We start from the raw sequence: 20,584 nt of genomic DNA, 5'->3' as shown, positions 1-20,584 counted from the left end.
GATTTTCGGTGATTAGCATTCCAGAAGATTTGTCTTTTGGACAAAAGAAAATGCCTGCCAAGTATTCTGGATTTTCTTTCGTTCATGGCATGTGGGCATCGTTGGCTGGGCCAGTATTTATTGCCCATCCCTGAGGACATTTAAGAATCAACCACATTGCTGTGGATCTGGGGTTGCATGTAGACCAGACCAGATAAGGACGATAAGGATTTCCTTCCCTACTCCCGATAAGGATTTGCTTCCCTAAAAGGACATTAGTGAACCAGATGGGTTTTTACAACAATTATCAATCGTTTCATGATTAGCATTAGACTTTTAATTCCAGACTTTTATTGAATTAAAATTTCCCCATCTGCCAAGGGATTCAAACGTATCCACCTGGGTCTCTGGATTACTAGTCCAGCGACAATATTACTGTGCCACTGCCTACCCAGATACATAGCTGGAGGCTTAGCTTCCCATTTGTTGAGCTGCAATGTGGACTGAAAGCCACCACGTATAGTCTCCATCATCTAATATGAACTTCCAAAGAGGAAAGTTGGGTTAATGTTTAAGCATATTTGATGAAATTTCCCAAGGATCACTCAAACAATAGAATGAAATTGAATGTATTCAATCAGTAGTTTACGAAAACTCTTTGCTGAACTCATTCACAGTCTTATGAGATGAAGTCTGATGGTGATCATTGTTCGCATGTAGGTTGAGGTATTAATTGTAAGCATAATGTAACAATACATAGAAAGCAACAACTATAAGCTGGTTCAAATATCTTGGGTGCAATTTAACAGGTAAAAAGAAAAATCCCATTTTGGGCACATTTAGAGGGTTGTTTCTCGGCGCCTGCAGTGTCAAGAACGACCCGGCTATCAAACGGGACCTTTTTTTATTGACCTCGGTGAGGAACGCCCTGCAGAGGCTGCACTTACCTCGCTCCCAGCACCAATGAGCTCAGCTCGGCAGTGCAGGAAGAGAAGGCAGCGCCATTTTAAAATGCCACCCCGATCTCGCACCCTCCTTCAGATTCCCCACTATGGCCTCCAGACCCTCCCAATGCCACAACGTACCTGTTAGGGGGTTCTCGGGCCGCCCCGCACCCCACCTCATAAGGACAGGGCAGCCCAGCTCGTTGACACTGCCAGCCTGGCACCCTGGCAATGCCCCTGCCAGGGTGCGTGGGTGGCAGCAGGAGAGCCAGGCTACCACCCTTGTTGTCAGTGCCCAATGCTCTTGAGGCCTGGGAATGAACGCCTGTGCCTAGGAGAGCTTGCTATGGTGCCATTTAGCACTGATCCACACAAACGTGGGCCAGGCGCAACGGCAACGAGGGGGGGGGGGTCTTCCAGGTTGTAGGAGACCCTGGGTGATCAGGCTCTGGGCAGGGTGGTATCCTGGTGGTGTTGCCCCTCTACTCCTGGTTTTATTCCTCATTTGATATCCAAGATAGAACTGCAGAACCAGTTCCCATGCTGCTGAGAAGACATACAGCTGGGAAGGTCAAAAAAGTCCAAGGCGGCAGAAGTGATCTTCAAAGTCTTGGCAATCACCTTTAAATTAATGAAAGCACATTCTCAGAACTAGTCCTGTGAGCAAAGGTTTTTACACCTGGACAAAGAAGTAGTAGTCATATTCCTGTACTAAAAGGCTTTCCAGCATGCCAATTGCTCAGCTCCATCAATTCCCTTGTCCTCTCTTCTCGTTCAACCTGGTGAGTTTCAGATAGATTAGGAAATTCCTGTGTGGGTCGTTAAATCCAGAATCCAAGGTGTAATTAATTAGGTTTTAACACAAGTTGATTGCAGACCTGTTTGCCCCGTTTAGGTTTTCCATACATAAACAAATACACACAAGTTAAGTGTGAAATTTGGGGGTTCCGGCCAGTTTCCCAACATGCTGACATTTTTTGCTTTTTTAATCTCTGACATGCACCATATATGTGCACTCTCATAGATTAAAATTCAGCCCATAACGTTTCATAATTATAATCAAAGTCATAATCAAATATATGTCTAAATTTCAAGCTTTTACAAATTCTGCACCAACTACGATCAGCAATTTTGAACATATGGCTGAAAGTTGGGAAGTTGAGATAAATCAGTTAGACCTTTTATTGAATAATAATGAGCTGTGAATCAAATTAACAGAGTGAAGCATTGAAGCAAGTGTCATTAATGAGTTCATAAGACAACTGAATGGGATTGTTGAAAAGAGGTTAAGGGATATGGTGAAAGTGATAAGTGTGGATCATGATTGTCAAATTGGGTCTAGCTTGCTGGGTTTAATCATTTTTTCTGATACATAAATTCTCCACACCTCAAAATAAAATTAGTTTGTGATGTCCATCAGCAATATTGCTAATGAAAACACTTTTTCCTATTAAGTCATGCTGCTATCCAATCTTTTATCGAACTGACATAATATATTTAATTATAGCAATCTGCCATCTGAGTTATATGAAAAAGCTCCAAAAGACACCCACGCAACAAGCTGCTCAAGTCAGCAAGTGTGAATTCAGCAATCTGTTCCATCATTTAATTTGAGAGGTCACTGATCTTATAGATGCAGCAACTAGGACCTTGCAGGAGATGTAGAAAAGATTTACAAGAGTTATGTCATATATGAGAGGTGTCAGTTATACAAAGAGGCTGGAGAAGCTGAGACTTTTCTCCCTGGAGCTGAGAAGGATAAGAGAAGGAGGAGTAGGTCATTCGGCTTATAGAAGTAAATGAAAGTGAGTTCATGGAATGCACAGTAGGCTGGATAAGAACAAGGTTTATTTACACTCTTCACAATAACCACAAGTGATACAACTCCTCATCCCGAAGGGACACTCTCCCCGACCTGCACCCAGGCCGGGGTTTATATGCTGTGGGTGTGGTTGGGGGGGGGGGGGGGAGACCCATCAGGCTGGGGCGAAGGTCACGGATTCTTTTTGGGGCCTCGGAGATTGGGACACTACAACGGAGAGTTCTGGCGAGCAGAGCTCCCCATTGTAAAAAACGGGGCTATGTGCGGCCTCAGCCATTCATTCCCCATTACACAACACAAGTCGCATTGAATCGCCATGTGTTTCTCGGCATTGCGAGTTCCGGGAAACTGGTGTCGAAATGCGCTCGCACGGGGACTTTGTTTGCTTTTGGGAAGATCGCGCCCAATATTTTGAACTATTAGAATCCTTGATGTGATGCCCCCAAATAGTTAGATTCAAATGTCAAAAGATGAATGGTGCAATAGTAACCTGTGGCAGATAATGCCAGATTATTTCAAGAAATTACATATTGCACACTTATTTTACATCATGAATATAAACATAATAGGCGGAATTCTCCGCCTGCCGATAGCGCACCCATGCCCGCTGGTTTTCCAGTGTCGTCAGGTAGCGACAATGGGAAATTCCATTGTCAGGTGGCTGGAACGGAGAATCCTGTGGAATATCTTATAAGGGTCCTTCTTGATCCTTATTGTTTGTTCCGTGTCTATTCCCTTGTTTTCCCCTTTCTTTTATTTTGGCCGTTACATTTTTAATCCGTGGATGACTTATGGTCTTTAAGGCAACCTGCCATTTTAATTCAGGCAAAATAAAATGTGATGGCCTATGCCTTTAATTCAAACAAGGATGCAGGAGGCTGCTTTAGATTGGTGATTGGAACTTGGCTGGCCTCACTGATGACTCAGTTCATTTGATGTGGCTTATGCCCAATGAATTGGCCCAAAAGGCTGTGCTCTGCCCAGTAACAGGTGGTGATTCAATATTGTTCCTCTGGAATGTTTTTCAGAGCCACGAGGTACCATTTTAGTTGCACTTTTGTTCTGGCAGTGAAGGGAAAAGATCCAGCAAATTTCTATCCAGAAAACTGCTGCTAAGCCTCTCCAAAAAAGATCCGGTTAACTCTCTCTCTCGGGGACTTCCGGTGGCGTCTGCGAGCGGCTCGGCCGCATCGAGAGGAGCTCCTGATGGTGGCCACTATTTGCAGCGCTTTCGGGGGTTTCCCTGATTCTTCGCTCTCCCCCCCGATTATTGTCGGCCTTTGGGGCTGTCCCGGGTGTCAAGCGGGGCCGGTTTGAAAACTGACGAGGAACCCCGTGCTCATGTCGGGCAACTGATGCTGAGGAGTCAGGCCCAGCGCGCGCGGAGGTCGGAGCAGCGGGACGGAGCCAAACGGAGGTCGAGGTGGCAGGCCCGAAGCCAGGGCGCGATGTAGGTGAGATGTCCCACATCAGGTGGCTCCCGCCTAGAATGTTGTAAGAAGACTGAAGTCCGGGCCCAGGGGAATTCTGGAGGAATACAAAAAAAAAGAGAAAGAAGTTTTAAGGAAACTTGGTGAAATTTGTTTTTCTTTTTTTGAAGGAAGAATTTTTTGTTTTTCTATATTAAAAAAAACATTGAAGAAGGGTGAAAAAAAAAGGAAAAATAATACGTCGTTAAAGGATGCGAAAAGCAGCATTGAGGAAGGAAGGAAACGCGGGCTCGCCGTTGAATAAGAGGACCAGCAAAAGTACTGACAAGATGGCGGATGCCGTCCGGCCGCACTATTTACGGTGGAGAAAATGACTGAGGTGATGGCTGTGGAGCTGGAAAAGCAGTTTGCGAGGTACATGGAGGAAGGAGACAGCGGGCGCATGGAAGTCATTGGTGGAGGAGGCAATCGCCCCGTTGAGGGTAGCTGAGGCAAAGACATCGGCCGAGGTGAGAGAGCAGGGCGAGAAGATGAAGGAAGTGGAGGATGCCGTGTCGCAGCACAGCGACCAGTTCACCTCGATGGGAGACGAGCTGCGGAGGGTGGTGGAGGTCAACAGAGGACTCCGTGCAAAGCTCGAGGACTTGGAGAACCGCTCGAGGTGGCACAATCTGAGAATTGTGGGCTTGCCCGAAGGGACAGGGCCCAAGGCCAACAGAGTACTTTGCTAAGAAGTTGGTGGAGATGATGGGGGAGGGTGAGAACCCCTCCCGGTACGAGCTGGACCGAGCTCATCGGTCATTAAGGCCGAAGCCCAAAGTGAATGAGCCGCCAAGAGCAGTAATTATCTGCTTCCATAAGTACTGCATGAAGGAGAAGGTGTTAAGCTGGGCGAAGCAGAAGCGCGAGGTGCAGTGGGATGGTGCTGGAGTTCGGATCTACCAGGACATGACGGTGGAGTTGGCAAAAAAGACGAGCGCCGTTCGGGCGAGTGAAGGCAGCACTGTACAAAAAGGGGGTGCGATTTGGTATGGTATACCCGGCGAAGCTGAGGGTGACGTATGATGCCAAAGACTTTTATTTCGAGACAGCGAAGACGGCTGAGGCGTTCGTGAGGGCAGAAGGCATGGGACAGACGTGAGGAGTGGAGCTGGAAGAGAGACTGTGGACTGTGATTGGTGAGCTGGAAAATGAATAAATGCTATAACTTTCTTTTTACTGATGTGTATTGTAATTTACTTCACTTCACATTGTTACAGAGTTTAAGTTATTGGTTGGGTTGATTGGCATTCTGTGTTGCGACAGTTATATCTTATTTTAGTGAATTGTATGGGTTGGATTGTTGTTTCTGTTTTTTCTTTCTCTGGGATTGGGTGGGAGCTAACTAAAGTCGCTAGTGAACGGAGATGAGGTGAGAGGAGGGCTGCGGACATTGGAGCCTGGTTAGCAGGTTTTGATGGGCCTATGAGGCGAGCAAGTGGGGGGAAGGGATTGATGCAGGGAGATATTTTTTCAAGAGGAAATGTAGGGGGGTGGTTTTGGGAGGGGGGACGGGTTCGATATTAATAATGGATAGGGGTGGGTCAGGCTCATGGGGCAGGGCCCGGTGGTATGATGATGGTGGATAAGAAGGGGGGGGGGTGAGAGACCCCCAGTTAGGATAGTCACGTGGAACGTGAGGGGGTTAGGAGGTACGGTCAAGAGGTCAAGGGTGCTTGCGCATCTTAAACGTTTGGAAGCCGATGTAGCAATGCTGCAGGAGACTCACTTGAGGGCGAAGGACCAGGTGAGACTTAAAAAGGGCTGGGTTAGTCAGGTGTTTCACTCTGGATTTGACAGAAGGGCTCGAGGGGTAGCGGTAATGGTCAGCAAAAGAGTACACTTCCAGATGGGGAAGGTGGTGGCAGATCAGGGGGGTAGATATGTGATTGTGACAGGGGCGCTGGAGGGGAGGTTAGTGGCCTTTTAAGTGTATATGGTCCCAATTGGGACGATGTGGGATTCGCAAAGAAGGTGTTTGGGGCCATCCCCGACTTGCACACACACAAACTGATAGTGGGGGGGACTGGAACTTGGTGCAGGAGCCAAGGTCACGACTGCGCTCGCTGGTCCCATAAGGGGGGGGCGAAGGCATTGGCTGGGCTAATGGTGGAAATGGGAGGGGTGGACCCTTGGAGGTTTCTGCACCCGACGGAACGGGAGTACTCGTTTTTCTCAGTAGTCCATAAGGTATATTCGTGGATCGACTTTTTCGTTGTGGGGAAGGCTTTGCTGGCTGGGGTTAAGGGGTGGGAATACTCGGCAACTGCAGTGTCAGATCATGCTCCGCATTGGGTGGATATGGTACTGGAGAAGGGGGTAGCGCAGAGGCCGGGGTGGAAATTGATGTGGGACTTTTGGGGGACCAAGTGTTTTGTGACAAATTTGAAAAGGTAATTAAGGAATATGTAGGTTTCAACTGTACGGGTGAGGTGTAGAAGGCAGTTGTCTGGGAGGCTCTAAAGGTGGTGGTGAGGGGTGAAGTGATTGTGTTTAAGGCCAGGGTGGACAAAGAGGAGAGGTTGGAGCGGCAGAGGGTAATAGATGAGATGTTGGAAGTAGAAAGGAGTTATGCAGAATCTGGGGACCCAGCAAAGTTGGAAAAGAGGAAGGAACTACAGGAGAGCTTTGACCGACTATCTACCAGGAAGGCGGTGTGCCAACTGAGACGAGCAAGGGGTGCAGTTTACGAACATGGAGATAAGGCGTGTGTTAGCAGGTCAGCTCCGGAGGGAGGCAGCAGTAAGGGAAATTGTTCAGGTGAGGGATAGGGCAGGGAAGTTGGTAGTGGCTCCGGATCTGATTAACAAGGTCTTTGAGGAATTTTATGAGAGGTTGTATAGGTCAGAGCCACCTGGGGGAGACCGGGAGATGCAGGAATTTCTAGATGGGTTGGAGTACCCGAGGTTAGGGGAGGGGGACAGGGCTACATTAGAAGGAGCGATAGTGGAGCAGGAGATAAAGGATGCGATTGGGAGGTTGCAGTAGGGAAAGGTGGCAGGGCCAGGTGGGTTTCCAGTGGAATATTATAAAAAATTCAAGGATAAGCTGGCACCCCTGATGGTGGGGATGTTTGAAGAGGCGATAGGGAAGGGGGTGTTGCCACAAACATTGGGGCAGGCATCAATTTCCCGGTTGCTAAAAAAAAGATAAGGATCCGACAGAGTGTGGGTCATATAGGCCCATATTCACTTCTGAATGTGGACACAAAAGTATTGGCGAAGGTACTGGCGGGTAGGCTGGAGGAGTGCCTCCCGAAGGTGATAGGTGAAGATCAGTCGGGGTTCGTGAGAAGGAGGCCGCTCTTTTCAAACATTAGAAGGGTATTGAACGTCGTTATGGCACCGGCAGAGGGGAAGGAAACAGGTGGTTGTGGCATTGGACGCTGAGAAGGCATTTGACCGGGTAGAATGGGGGTACTTGATGGCAGTTTTGGAGCGGTTTGGGATTGGACCAAGATTTGTGAACTGGGTAAAGCTACTATATAAGGAGCCAAGGGTGAGTGTCCGCACAAACAACATCAGCTCGAGATACTTTTCTCTCCACCGTGGAACTAGGCAGGGATGTCCTCTGTTCCCCCTGCTGTTTGCACTCGCGATTGAGCCGTTGGCCATCGCATTAAGAAGTTTGGGGGTATGGAAAGAAATAATGCGGGGGGGGGGGGGGGATAGAGCATCGGGTGTCCTTATATGCCGATGACTTGCTGTTATACGTGTCGGAACCGAGTGTATCGATAGGGGGAATATTGGAGCTGCTTCGAGAGTTTGGGTCTTTCTCGGGGTACAAACTAAATCTAGACAAGAGTGAGTATTTTGTGGTGTCTCTGCCGGGGGTGGGGGCAGGGGTGGGGGGGGGGGGGGGGGGGGGCTGCCATTCCTTAGGACAGAGACTCACTTAAGGTACCTGGGGGTGCAGGTTGCCCGGGACGGGGAGGGCTCCGCAGGTACAACATTTCTAGTTTGGTGGGGAGAGTGAAAGCTGATCTGGCAAGGTGGGATGGTCTCCCTCTGTCACTGACAGGTCGAGTACAGGCGGTTAAAATGAACGTGTTGCCACGATGTCTGTTTATTTTTCAATGCCTGCCGATTTTCATGCCAAAGGTTTTTTTCAGAGAGATTGAGGGAAGGATTACTTTGTTCATATGGGGAGGGAAGGTGGCCAGAGTTAGAAAGGTGCTGCTGCAGAGGGGAAGACAGGCAGGGGGTTTGGGTCTTCCGAACCCAATGTATTACTATTGGGCCGTGGCGAATGTTGAGAAGGTGCGGAGCTGGGTCAGAGGGGTTGATTCCCAGTGGGTCAGAATGGAGGAGAGTTTGTGCAGGGGGTCGGGATTGAAAGCACTAGCAACAGCGCTGTTCCCAATGACCCCGGGGAAATACTCAGGGAGTCCAGTAATAATAGCTTCATTGAGAATTTGGAGGCAGTTTCGCTAACACTTCGAGTTGGGGGCAGGGTCAGGGAAATGCTGATTCGGGGAACCACAGATTTGAGCCAGGGAAATAGGATGGAAATTTTCGAAAATGGGAGGAGAAGGGAATTAAGACGCTAAAAGATTTGTTTCTTAGGGGTCGGTTTCCAGGATTGAAGGAGCTGGAAACGAAGTATCGGCTGGTGCAGGGGGAAATGTTTAGATACATGCAGGTTCGAGATTTTGCCAGAAAGGAGATGCAGAGCTTCCCAGTGGAGGCAACAATCCACATTGCTGGAGGAGGTGCTGACGACAGGGGGACTGGAGAAGGAGTAGTGTCGGTGGTTTACGGAGCTATTTTGGAAGAGGAGAAGTACCACTGGAAGGGATGAAAGCAAAGTGGGAGGAAGAGTTGGGAGAGGATATGGAGGAGGGGTTCTGGTGTGAGGTGCTCTGGAGAGTGAATGCCTCCACCTCGTGCGCAAGGTTGGGGCTGATACAGCTGAAGGTGGTATACAGAGCACACCTCACAAGGGTGAGGATGAGCCGATTCTTTGAAGGAGTAGAAGATGTGTGTGAACATTGCGGGGGGGTGGCGGCACTAATCATGTTCATATGTTTTGGTCCTGTCCAAAGCTAGAGGATTGCTGGAAGGAGGTTTTCAGGGTAATTTCTAAAGTGAAACTGGACCCGGGCCCCTGGGAGGCCATATTCGGGGTATCGGACCAGCCAGGGTTGGAAACGGGTGCGGAGGCAGATGTTGATTGCCTTCGCCTCACTGATCGGCCGGAGGCAGGTCCTGATAGGTTGGAGAGCATCCTCTCCACCCTGTGCCCTGGCGTGGCAGGGGGACCTGGAATTCTTGACTATTGAGAAGGTTAAGTTTGAACTGAGGGGAAGGATGGAGGGGTTCGACAATTCATGGGCATTATTCATTATGCACTTTCAAGAACTGGATAACATTGAACATTAGTTGGGGCGGGTGGGTGTTAGGGTTGGGGGGAGGGGGACTGTGGTGTTAATGGCGACTATGGGTGATCCCGAATTCCTTTTCGTCATTTGTTTGTGTGAACATGCGGGCTAATGTTTGGGGTTTGGTGGGAGGTTGGGATTGTTGTTATTCATATGGGGATTGACATATTTGTTACTGGTTATTGTTTATTGTTGGTGGGTTTAAATTTGGGAGAAAATGTGAAAGAGGAGGGGAATAAAAAATATATATTTTTAAAACTCTCTCCAATAAGCCTGTGGGTGTTGGATTTCTGAAAATGGGGCCTGAAGGCAGGCCATGAACTGAGAGCAAAGTCTGATGAAACAGGAACTCTGTCTCACCAGTACAGGCTGCAAAGCAAGTACTGCGGTTCCCAAGCCTCTGCGGAGAAATCCTGCCCATTATCTGAAGCAAAGAATCTTTTCTCTTTCATTTACATTTTCTCCCCTTTTTGCCCCTACTCTGTGTTTGTCTGTCTTGGGTGTGTGTGTGTAGAGGGTGGGGAGAGGCAAGTTACAGTAGGGGTTAGGTACGTTATTATACATTTAACCAACAGTATGTGCTGCATATTTCACCATCAATCTTGTTATAAATAAATAGTAATTGTGTTTCAACTTACAAACCTGGTGACTTTTCTCATTGGGCCGCCAAGGGCCAAAGATGTCAGGAATTTTTATAAGAATTTTTGGTTAATTCACTTGTGATGTGACAAAGGGGCACATGGAGCTGAAATTGACCGCGCATTTGCCCAAGATGATGTAACAATCTATAATATATAAAAATGGTAAAATCAAGTATCAGCTTGGTCATATGTTTAAAATCTCATCTGAGGCTAGAACCAAAACATTTCTAACTCAAGGGAAAATTTTGTGAACTGAGGTAAATAAACAGTTGCTTCAGCAGAAATAATGTAAACAAACAGGTCTCCATAATCAATCAATTGAAATATTAGAAACAAACTTAAGTTTTAAAAACATGGATTTTTAAAAAATCATAATGAAGAAATTTGACACTCAACAGGTATAAAATTAGTTTTCCAGGGCCAAGAGGATTTTTCAATAGCAACAAGGAACACTAATAAAAGCTCAGTTGCGCCTCATTTAACAAATTGAATTTTTTTTCAAGGATTTTCACAGTGAGACTAATAACATAAAAGGGTAAGTTCTCGGCAGTTTGATTTCTAATTGACTGAAGTCTGGGTGAACTTCAACAGCGCACTCTACAGAGAAGCATAGGCTCACTTCTGGATGTCTGCAGTCGTTTCAGAGGAGTAATGATGGTGAACACTGACAGTTTCACCCTCATTCCTGTCACAAAATCTGGGCCGATGAGGGAAAGATTTTTTCATCCAGATGCGGTGTAACTTGCATGAATTATAATGCTAACCTTATATATTTCGGCTTGTGCCTATGCCTAAAGGGAGTATGGCACACATCTTGTATTATTTAAATATTAAACTGCTTTGGTTTGAACAAAACTGTGCAAAATATATTTACCATGAAGTTGGCTTCATGGTTTTGTAACTATAATCCACAATAGCTACCAAATCCTTCTTACAAGACAGGCATGCTGGCAAATGAGTTTAATGTTTTGAATAATGAATGCTTATTTGTATTATCAGTGCACTTAAATGGCCTTAAAATAATTCATTCATTCTATTTCTGTTCAAAGTCACAGTTCAGCTTGCGAAGATATCTCATTGATATGGTATATATACGGTATGTCACATATATAGATAGAGAGATGGTAGATTTAGTATTGTAATGAGCAGGAACTACTTCTCGCAGAGGGTGGTGAATTTGTGCAGTGGAGTCTGAGTCACTAAATGGTTTCAAGAAAGAGATAGATATATTTCTGATTAAAAAAAAGGTTAAAGGAATATGGGGAACAGGTGGGGTGGTGGATTTGAGAGCAGGAAGAGATCCGCCATGATTTGGATCGCAGGCACGAGAGGCTGAATTGCTTACTTCTGCTCCTAATTCCTATGTTCCTAAATAAGACGTCCTGAGAGGTTTACAAATAAATCTTTTAAGGGTTTATTTCATCCAGAGAGTAGAGAATTATACAGAAAGGGTTAAAATCCAGTTGGGGTAAATTGGATAACCTCCAAAAATGGGCTGCTTGTTCTTTTAAATGATTGTTGCGTATTACCAGCTTTCTCCACATTGTTCATTAGCTGCATCAGTAAGGGACATGATATCCCAGGTGGCTCACTCTAAAGGCAGCCTGCACCAGGGCAGGTGCATTGTAGCCACATTTGTGCATAAGGGTTTTCAGACAACAACCCTGAGGTCTGGGTACAAGATGTGAAAAGCAGGAGAGGTATCCTGTATATCCAGAGGGGGCAGAAAGCTCTCCAGAAGGATGGTCAGGAGGTGGTGGGAAGAGGCAGTGAAGGTCAATGCCAGGAGTGTTGTTCCAAGGACATGGATGCAGTGCATAAAGATTAATGATCTGACACGAGTTGTCCTCAAATGGTACATCCTACTAAATGCACAGCTAGCCTCATCCACTGCTCAATTCACTACATTTCCAAGCTCCCAACTACCAATTTTTATTAATCAGTAACCAGACCTTCAGATCACCAGCACACATTTAGCACTGTTGTAAGCCTCATATCTGCAACCCAAAACGCTCTGCATTGGCAGCTATGTACCATGACAGCCAAATCATCCGAACACACTGTAGGACAATGGCACATTTAGCTCATTCTTGCAGGTAAATGTGGAAAAGGAGGCAGATGCGAGAAACTGGTGGAGGACCAGCATGCCTGCATGTTTTAAACCCCATGGAGAAAACAGTGCGGGACTGCCATGGGAAGAGGCATTTTTGAGGCTGCGGCAATTGATCAATATTGAGGATATCTCCATACTTGATTCTCCTTCTCTCATCCTATTTTTCCCTCTTCCCATAACCTTTTCTGATGCATAGGTTGCAGATGATGTAAGCATGCACTTCTTACTTTTTCCTCACCACAGTTCAAACCTTGCTACTTTTTCATTCCAGACAACCAGGAACTGAAATCTTCCCAATTAGAGAAGTTAAAGGCTGTAAAGATGAGGCAACATCATCATTCAATCTTACACTCACTGCCATCAGCTCAAAGACAGACAGGAGGGATATTTGAGGTTAGGAGAGACATTGTGACATCAAACACAAATGCACAGGAACAAGGGTGGGAGAAAAGAATAGCGTAGCTGCTAGCTTGCCAGGCGACAAGGTCAGAAACTCATCCTGCTGCAGAGACTTTCATTAGCCAGAATACAGAAGGAAGCTAATAGGTGCACTGTAAGGTCTGCCAGAAAGCTTGTCACCATATCAAGGAGGATTCCAGGACAAAGCTGGCACAAGGCTTTTGGCAAAATTTGAAGAACATTCATTCTAAAACGGCATGTGCCACACAGGGAGGGGGCTCAAATTGAACTACCCTGATTTCCCCACTCTCTTCTCATCCATGAACAGAAAGGTGTTTTGTTTCATTCTGATTTCCCTCTTTATAAATAGTGGCATTTATTCACCAACCCTTAAATTTTGGAAATGTTCCAATTCTCTATTAATGACTTGCACAGTAAACGTAAGATAAGGTGAAAATAAAAGGGTTGGCTTATTTTTGCGTGCGCACAACCACAGGATTTCACATCTCCCCTTTCTTCACTCATACAATGAATAGGCGATAAAGGAAAAAGGAAGAGGGTTCAAGGTTACGACCACAATAAAAATACAAGTGTTGGTTTTACATGTGTCCAGAGTCAAGAATCATGAGTCAACTCGAATGTTCCTTCCAAGGGTAGGTTGGCTGATCGTAGAGTGCTCCGTCTTCCAAGAGTGAGACTTGCACGACAGGAGAAGGAGTGTAGAATGAGTTAGTCTGGAGGCATGAGTTCCAAATTTCCAGCAGTTGGCAGGTTTGATGAGGTTCTTTCTGCTGCCACCCGCTTGATGGCAGACAGCACAGGCTCCTTGCCTCGAGTTCTGTTCACTTTGGTAGACAAACTGGAACTGCCGGTGTTCAGTTCCATCAGACAAAATCCCAGTACAACTTGGGGGAGGTCATGTGGCATATCTCCTTGATGTTGGACACAGGATGCATATTCCCAAGGTTAGAATCTAGGTCTTTGGAGGAGCTGGGAGGTGAGATAGAGGATAGTTTATGGGCAGACGTGTTGAGTAGAGTCAAAGCGTCCGCAAATGTGCCAGGCTCAGCCTGATACAATTTAAAGTTGTGCACCGGGCTCACATGACAGTGGCCCAGATGAGCAGATTCTTTGGGGTGGAGGACAGATGCACAAAATGCGCGGGAGGACCAGCGAACCATGTCCACGTTTTGGACATGTCCAAAGCTTCGGGGATTTTGGCAGGGGTTTGCCGACGTCATGTCCAAGGTTTTAAAAACAAGGGTGGCGATTTTTAGGGTGTCGGAAGATCCGGGAATCCAGGAGGAGAAAGAGGCAGATATTTTGGCCTTTGCTTCCTTGGTAGCCTGGAGGTGGATACTATTAGCATGGAGGGACTCAAAACCCCCAAAGTCGGAGACCTGGCCATCGGACATGGCTAGCTTTCTCTGTATAGAGAAAAGTAAGTTCGCCTTGAGAGGTTCACTGTTAGGGTTCGCCCGGAGGTGGCAACCGTTCGTTGACTTCCTTGCGGAAAATTAATCGTCAGCAGGCGGGGGGGGGGGGGGGGGGGGGGGGAGGCGGGGAGTAGTTTAGGTTAGAGTAGGGGGTTAATAAGTGTCGGACCTGTACGAAAGATAAACGTTTTTTGCACTATGTTTATAGTTTCATGTATATAGTCTATTTTGTTGTTGTTTTTATACCAAAGATACCTCAATAAAATGTTTATTAATAAAAAAAAGAACCTAGGTGATTAATTGGAGTCGGGATTCCTTTTGTTTCTGGAGATACAGGAGCGGGATTCTTCCGCAATCGGCGGGATGGCCCGTCGCTGGCGCCAAGAACGGCACGAACCACTCCGGCGTCGGGCCATCCGGAAGTTGTGGAATTCTCCGCACTTCCAGGGGCTAGGCCGGCACCGGAGTGGTTCGCGCCGTTCTTGGCGCCAGCGTCAGGCCATCCCGCCGATTGCGGAAGAATCCCGCTTCTCCAACCGGAGCCGAAGGGCCGCCATGGTCCCGCGCATGCGCAGAACTGCCGGCGTGTTCTGCGGCATGCGCAGAACCACCGCCATGTTCTTGCGCATGCGGTTTCTTCTCCGCACTGGCCATGGCGAAGCCCTACAGAGGCTGGCGCGGAGGGAAAGAGTGCCCCCACGGCACAGGCCCGGCCGCAGATTGGTGGGCCCCAATCGTGGGCCAGGCCACCGTGGGGGCCCCTCCGGGGGTCTGATCCTCACGTGCCCCCCCGTCCCGCCATGATGGACCACATCCATTTCATGCTGGCAGGACTGGCCGAAAATGGGCGGCCCATCGGGGCCTGGAGAATTGCCGGGGGGCCGCTGCCAACGGCCCCCGACCGGAGCGGCGTGAACCCCGCCCCCGCCCGAAAACCGGCGCCAGAGAATTCGGCAGCCGGCATCGGAGCGGCGGGGTGGGATTCACGCCACCCCCCCGGTGATTCTCCGACTCGGCGGGGGGGTGGAGAATCCCGCCCCAGGTGTCGGGTTAACTTAACTGACGGTTTCTTTGTTGAAACCGTTGTGTTAGGACTGCTAATGCTTTGGCCATTAGTGCCTGTTATAACTTGCACAAAACCTATGGGGATGGGCTGATTAGCCTCCCCGTAAACCTTGGAGAATATGAGCTTCCCCAATGAGAGACAGGGCCCATATCAATAGAGTAATGGACTCTTAACATAAAAACCGGTCCAGATAGGAGCCGCGCTGGAGTAGACCTGGCTGGGGCCTGAGAGTTATGTATATATAGTCGCTTAAAACAAATAGTTTTTTGTTATATTCACGAACCAGACTCCTGTGACCATTAAAGCACCATTACAGGAGATTACCACTTGAGAAGGCTTTCCTTTGATCGGAGTTAGCTGGACCAGTCTCCTCATTTCCGTGGCCATTGTTACCTTGAAGCTCCTGCAAGGCACCAGGTGACTGGCTGAATCATTTGTAACAGCACAAAAAAAATTACTTGGGAAAATATTCCAGTTGATGAATATTTATTCTATATATTTTATCTTTCACGTCTCCAATGTGACACATTGCTGGTCACCTCCATCAGCATGCACGTGAAACCTACCATCATGGGTATCTGTTGATTGATGCCAAAACTTGCAATACAGCATAAAGTGCTTCCATCCCATGTCCGAGCGCTGTAGATCAATCTCGGATTGCTGCATTCTGAGCTCAGACAGCTACCGTTGTAGGATCGGATGCCACTGTTCAAAGGAACATCCAGGCCATCACAGCAGTCTTTTAATCCGTTCACAAAGATCAGTAGGATTGCTGATGTGCTACCCCTGGACAATGTTATCATCATCATATCATAGAATCCCTACAGTGCAGAAGGAGGCCATTTGGCCCATCGAGTTTTCACCGATTCTGAAAGAGCACCCCAGCTGGGCCCAAACCCCCACCCTATCCACCCAACCCCACCTAGGGGCAATTTATCATGGCCAATCCACCTAACATGCACATCTTTAGTCTGTGGAAGGAAACCGATGCAGACACGGGAAGAATGTGGAACTTCCATGCAAACAGTGACCCAAGGCCGGAATTGAACCGGGTCCCTGGCGCTGTGAGCCAGCAGTGCTAACCATTGTGTCACCATGTTAATAGCTTCACAGAGAATAAACCTGCTGGCTTCTAGCAGGGTAACATCATTTCTGACCCCATCCCTGTTACCCCGTCAATGACTTTGTGAGTGTCTGTTAGCTATCTAATCCTGACTGCCGCTGTCCAGGCTGAGAGAATGTTGTTGAACCAAGCCCCCCTGGCTCTAAGAAGCTGGAGGTTGCCCTCCAGAACCACCTGCAGCCTCCTCATCTTTCAATGACACCTATGCTTCAGCGACTGGAGAAGTATCCTGTAGGATCATTAGGATAGGCAAAGACACACAGAAGACTGGCATACAGAAGATTTAAGGTTGATTATTTTTGCATACATTAGGTAATGATTGAATTTAAAATGTGCATTTACTGGTGATTTTCGGAAGAAGTACAATGTAATTGTCAGCGATGTAGAGTAAGGAGTGTGGGATTATTGGTGAATGGGGAGGTGTGGTTGAGGTTACTGGTATTTATCGTGAATTATTTAATAATAATAATCTTTATTATTGTCGCAAATAGGCTTACATTAACACTGCAATGAAGTTACTGTGAAAATCCCCTAATCGCCACATTTTGGCGCCTGTTCGGGTACACTGAGGGAGAATTGAATCAAATAGAGGGTCCATTTGTGCAAAAGCTTCCCTTCCTCTTCATGTTCCTGCACTTCCTATTGTACTTGCTCCTCTTCCTCAACTTCTCACCAAATAGGTGGTGGCAGCAAGGGCTACTCCAACACGGGATTGGCATGGTCTGACAACATGCAGGGTGTCACCATAAATCTTGATATTTGGTCAGCTGAGCATGGCGATGCTCCTTTAGAGTAGAAGCATTGCTTGAGGATGCCGATGGTGTGTTCTTAATGCTGCTTGTAGCAGCAGCTCACATTACAGACCAACTGGGTTCAGGATAGAGTGATAAGCCATTACTGGATATTAATATTGTTTGGTAGACAATGTTTGAATTGCCAAGATGAGTAAAATACAGGCGGTACAGATGGCTGCTGCCTAATGTAAGAATCATGACTGCTGTTGGGGTGCCTATGGTCTCACATCATCTGTACATTGAAGGAGTGGATTCCATAGAATGAAATAGAATTCCTCTCGTGCAAAAGGAGGCGAAGGAGGCCATTTGGCCCATCAAGTATGCACCGACCCTCTGAAAGAGCACCCTCCCCAGGCCCAAACCCCCACCCTCTCCCCGCAATCCCATAACCGTACATGACCTGTACATCTTTAGTCAGTAAGGGGAAATTTAGCATGGCCATTCCACCTAAGCCACAGGGCAGCCAATGTGACATGGGAGGCAATGGCAGGAACTGTCAACTCGGGGAGTGTGACCAGGAGGACCCCCACACAGTGCCGCAAGAAGCTCAGTGACCTCCACCAGGGCACATGAGTGAGTTGGCACCAGTACCGCCTGCTACTCCTGGGCACCCCCTCCCCCCCCCCCAAACACAATACTGCCACCCCAGCACATCCTGGCAACCACCAGCACACCCCACCCTTGTCCAACAGTGGGACACTCACCCGTCCCCACCAATGCCCCCTCCCCATGCACAACACCACCACGTGCTCCAGAGGAGTTGTGAACCATGGAGAATCCTGTCTGGAATCAGGAATCTTTTCACTGGAAAGGTCAAAAGGCATTGACAACTTCACATCATAATGTAATGGTACACTTATGTTTTTAATACTGTGATTCACGGTAGGGCTTTGTTTAGATAAGTGACAATTAAATTGACCAGCATTGCGAATATGTCAGTTCCATTAGGGTACTCTACCTCGTGGATTAAGTGCTCAGATGCCATCAACAGATTTTAACATGTCATAAGACCATAAGACATAGGAGCAGAATTAGGCCACTTGGCCCATCGAGTCTGCTCCATCATTCAATCATGGCTGATATTTTTCTCATCTCCATTCTCCTGTCTTCTCCCCATACCGGGCACACGGTAGCATAGTGGTTAGCATAACTGCTTCACAGCTCCAGGGTCCCATGTTCGACTCCCAGCTGGGTCACTGTCTGTGCGGAGTCTGCACGTTTTCCCCGTGTCTGCGTGAGTTTCCTCCGGGTGCTCCGGTTTCCTCCCGCAGTCCAAAGATGTGTGGGTTAGGTGGATTGGCCATGCTAAATTGTCCTTAGGTGTCCACAAAATGTTAAGTGGGGGTTATTAGGTTACGGGGATAGGGTAGATACGTGGGCTTCAGTAGGGTGCTCTTTGTAAGGGCCGGTGCAGACTCGATGGGCAGAATGGCCTACTTCTGCACTGTAAATTCTATGACTCTTATGAACCCCTGATCCCCTTTAAGATCAAGAACCTATTTATCTCTGTCTTAAAGACACTCAGTGATTTGGCCTTATTATGGGCCAGGGTTTAGAGAACCCCAAAGTGTATTATGGAGTTCACCTAACCCACAACTTTTAATAGATTGTGGTCTGGGGAGCACACAGCCCACTCTCCAGGTGTGGTACAGCAGAAATGGAAAAGTATTTTTTTTAAAGCAAAACAATGTTTATTCTATGAACTCAAGTTAACCTTTTTTAAAACATACAGTGAACATCTCAGCAACCATTAATTCAAATACAACCCCCAAAGACTACAACACTAAGTAATCCTTTAAGCTTTCCTTGTAACATCCATAAGACTTAAAAAATAACTTTTAACAAAAGCACAACAGGTTAAAGTCACTACTGAGAGCAGTTATTAGTTTTAAATCACCAAAGGATCGATTTACAGTTTTTAGATTACAGAGAGGGAGACTAATACCCCTTCCGGCTGTGACTGCAGTTATCCAGCTCTGAAAACGAAACTAAAACACACCCTGCAGCAAACAGCCTAAAAACAAAAGTAAAAAGCTGACAGACAGCCCAGCTCCACCCACACTCTGACATCACTGCAGTATTAAACACCCATTTCTTAAAGGTACTCTCACTACAGATATTTATATACGTATTCATTTATAAACACCCATTTCTTACAGGTACTCTCACATGACAGCCTCCACAGCCTTCTGTGGCAAAAAGAGTTCCTCAGATTCACCACCCTCTGGCTGAAGAAATTCCTCCTCATCTCTATTTGGGCAGGGTGGTACCCAGGCACTGCTGGTGCCACCTGGGCATCCTGGCAGTGCCATCTGGAGGCCAGCCTGGCACTGCCAAGGTGACAGGTGGCACTGCAGGGAGGGTGTTGGGAGGGTGTGTGGGTGGCCGGAGGCCTCTCCCATGTTGTGTTCGGGCTGGGGGAGGTCGGGGATTTTTGTGGGCCATGGAGATCGGGACGGCATTGTAAAAATCTGGGCGATGTGTGGCCCCAGCCATGCGTTCCCCATCTAGGCCCCTTATTCAAAGCGAGTGCCGGGAAACACAGGGCTAAATGTGCTCGCTCGGAAACTTTGTTCCCTTTCGGGAAGATCGTGGCCTCAGTGATTTGGCATCCACAGCTTTCCGCAGCAATGTGTTTCACAGGCTCACCACCCTCTGGCTGAAGAAATTCCTCCTCATCTCTATTTTAAAGGATCCTCCCTTCAGTCTGAGGCTGTGCCCTCGGGTTCTAGTTTTTCCTACAAGTGGAAACATTCTCTCCATGTCCACTCTATCCAGGCCTTGCAGTATCCTGTAAGTTTAAATAAGATCCCCCCCTCATCCTTCTAAACTCCAATGAGTACAGACCCAGAGTCCTCAACCGTTCCTCATACGACAAGCTCTTCATTCCAGGGATCATACTTGTGAACCTCCTCTGGACCCTTTCCAAAGCCAGCACATCCTTCCTTAAATACGGGGCTCAAAACTGCTCACAGTACTCCAAATGAGATCTGACCAGAGCCGTACATAGCCTCAGAAGTACATCCCTGGTCTTGTATTTTAGCCCTCTCCGCATGAATGGTAACATTGTATTTGCCTTCCTAACTGCCGGCTGAACCTGCACATTAACCTTAAGAGAATTGTGAACAAGGACTCCTAAGGCCCTTTGTGCTTCTGATTTCCTAACCATCTCCCCATTTAGAAAATAGTCTATGCCTCCATTTCTCCTTCCAAAGTGCATAACCTCACACTTTTCAACATTGCATTCCATCTGCCATTTCTTTGCCCACTCTCCTAGCTTGTCCAAGTCCTTCTGCAGCCCCCCTGCTTCCTCAATACTCCCTGTCCCTCTACTGGTGCGGGATACGCCGAGCCTCGTCGGCAAAATCGCGATCGGCGTGGGGACGGAGAATGCCCGCGATCGGGTCCGATGCCAAGA

At 47.5% G+C, this 20,584-nt stretch overlaps 2 protein-coding genes across 2 annotated transcripts in view; one reads left to right on the top strand and one right to left on the bottom strand.

Moving 5' to 3' along the window:
- Window positions 1–20,584, top strand: part of gnaz (guanine nucleotide binding protein (G protein), alpha z polypeptide) — a 433,151-nt gene that overhangs the window by 403,703 nt on the left and 8,864 nt on the right. The window lies entirely within an intron of this gene.
- Window positions 2,760–20,584, bottom strand: part of rsph14 (radial spoke head 14 homolog) — a 246,116-nt gene continuing 228,291 nt past the window's right edge. The window contains exon 4 of the mRNA XM_072498524.1: window positions 2,760–4,272. Coding sequence (XP_072354625.1) covers window positions 4,112–4,272 — 161 coding nt within the window. The 3' untranslated portion in view covers window positions 2,760–4,111. The remainder of the gene's footprint in view (window positions 4,273–20,584) is intronic.

This window comes from Scyliorhinus torazame, chromosome 1 (assembly GCF_047496885.1).
Source record: "Scyliorhinus torazame isolate Kashiwa2021f chromosome 1, sScyTor2.1, whole genome shotgun sequence".
Lineage (NCBI taxonomy): Eukaryota > Metazoa > Chordata > Chondrichthyes > Carcharhiniformes > Scyliorhinidae > Scyliorhinus > Scyliorhinus torazame.
Note: the sequence above shows the minus strand (reverse complement) of the source record. Positions and strands in the feature narration are given on the sequence as shown.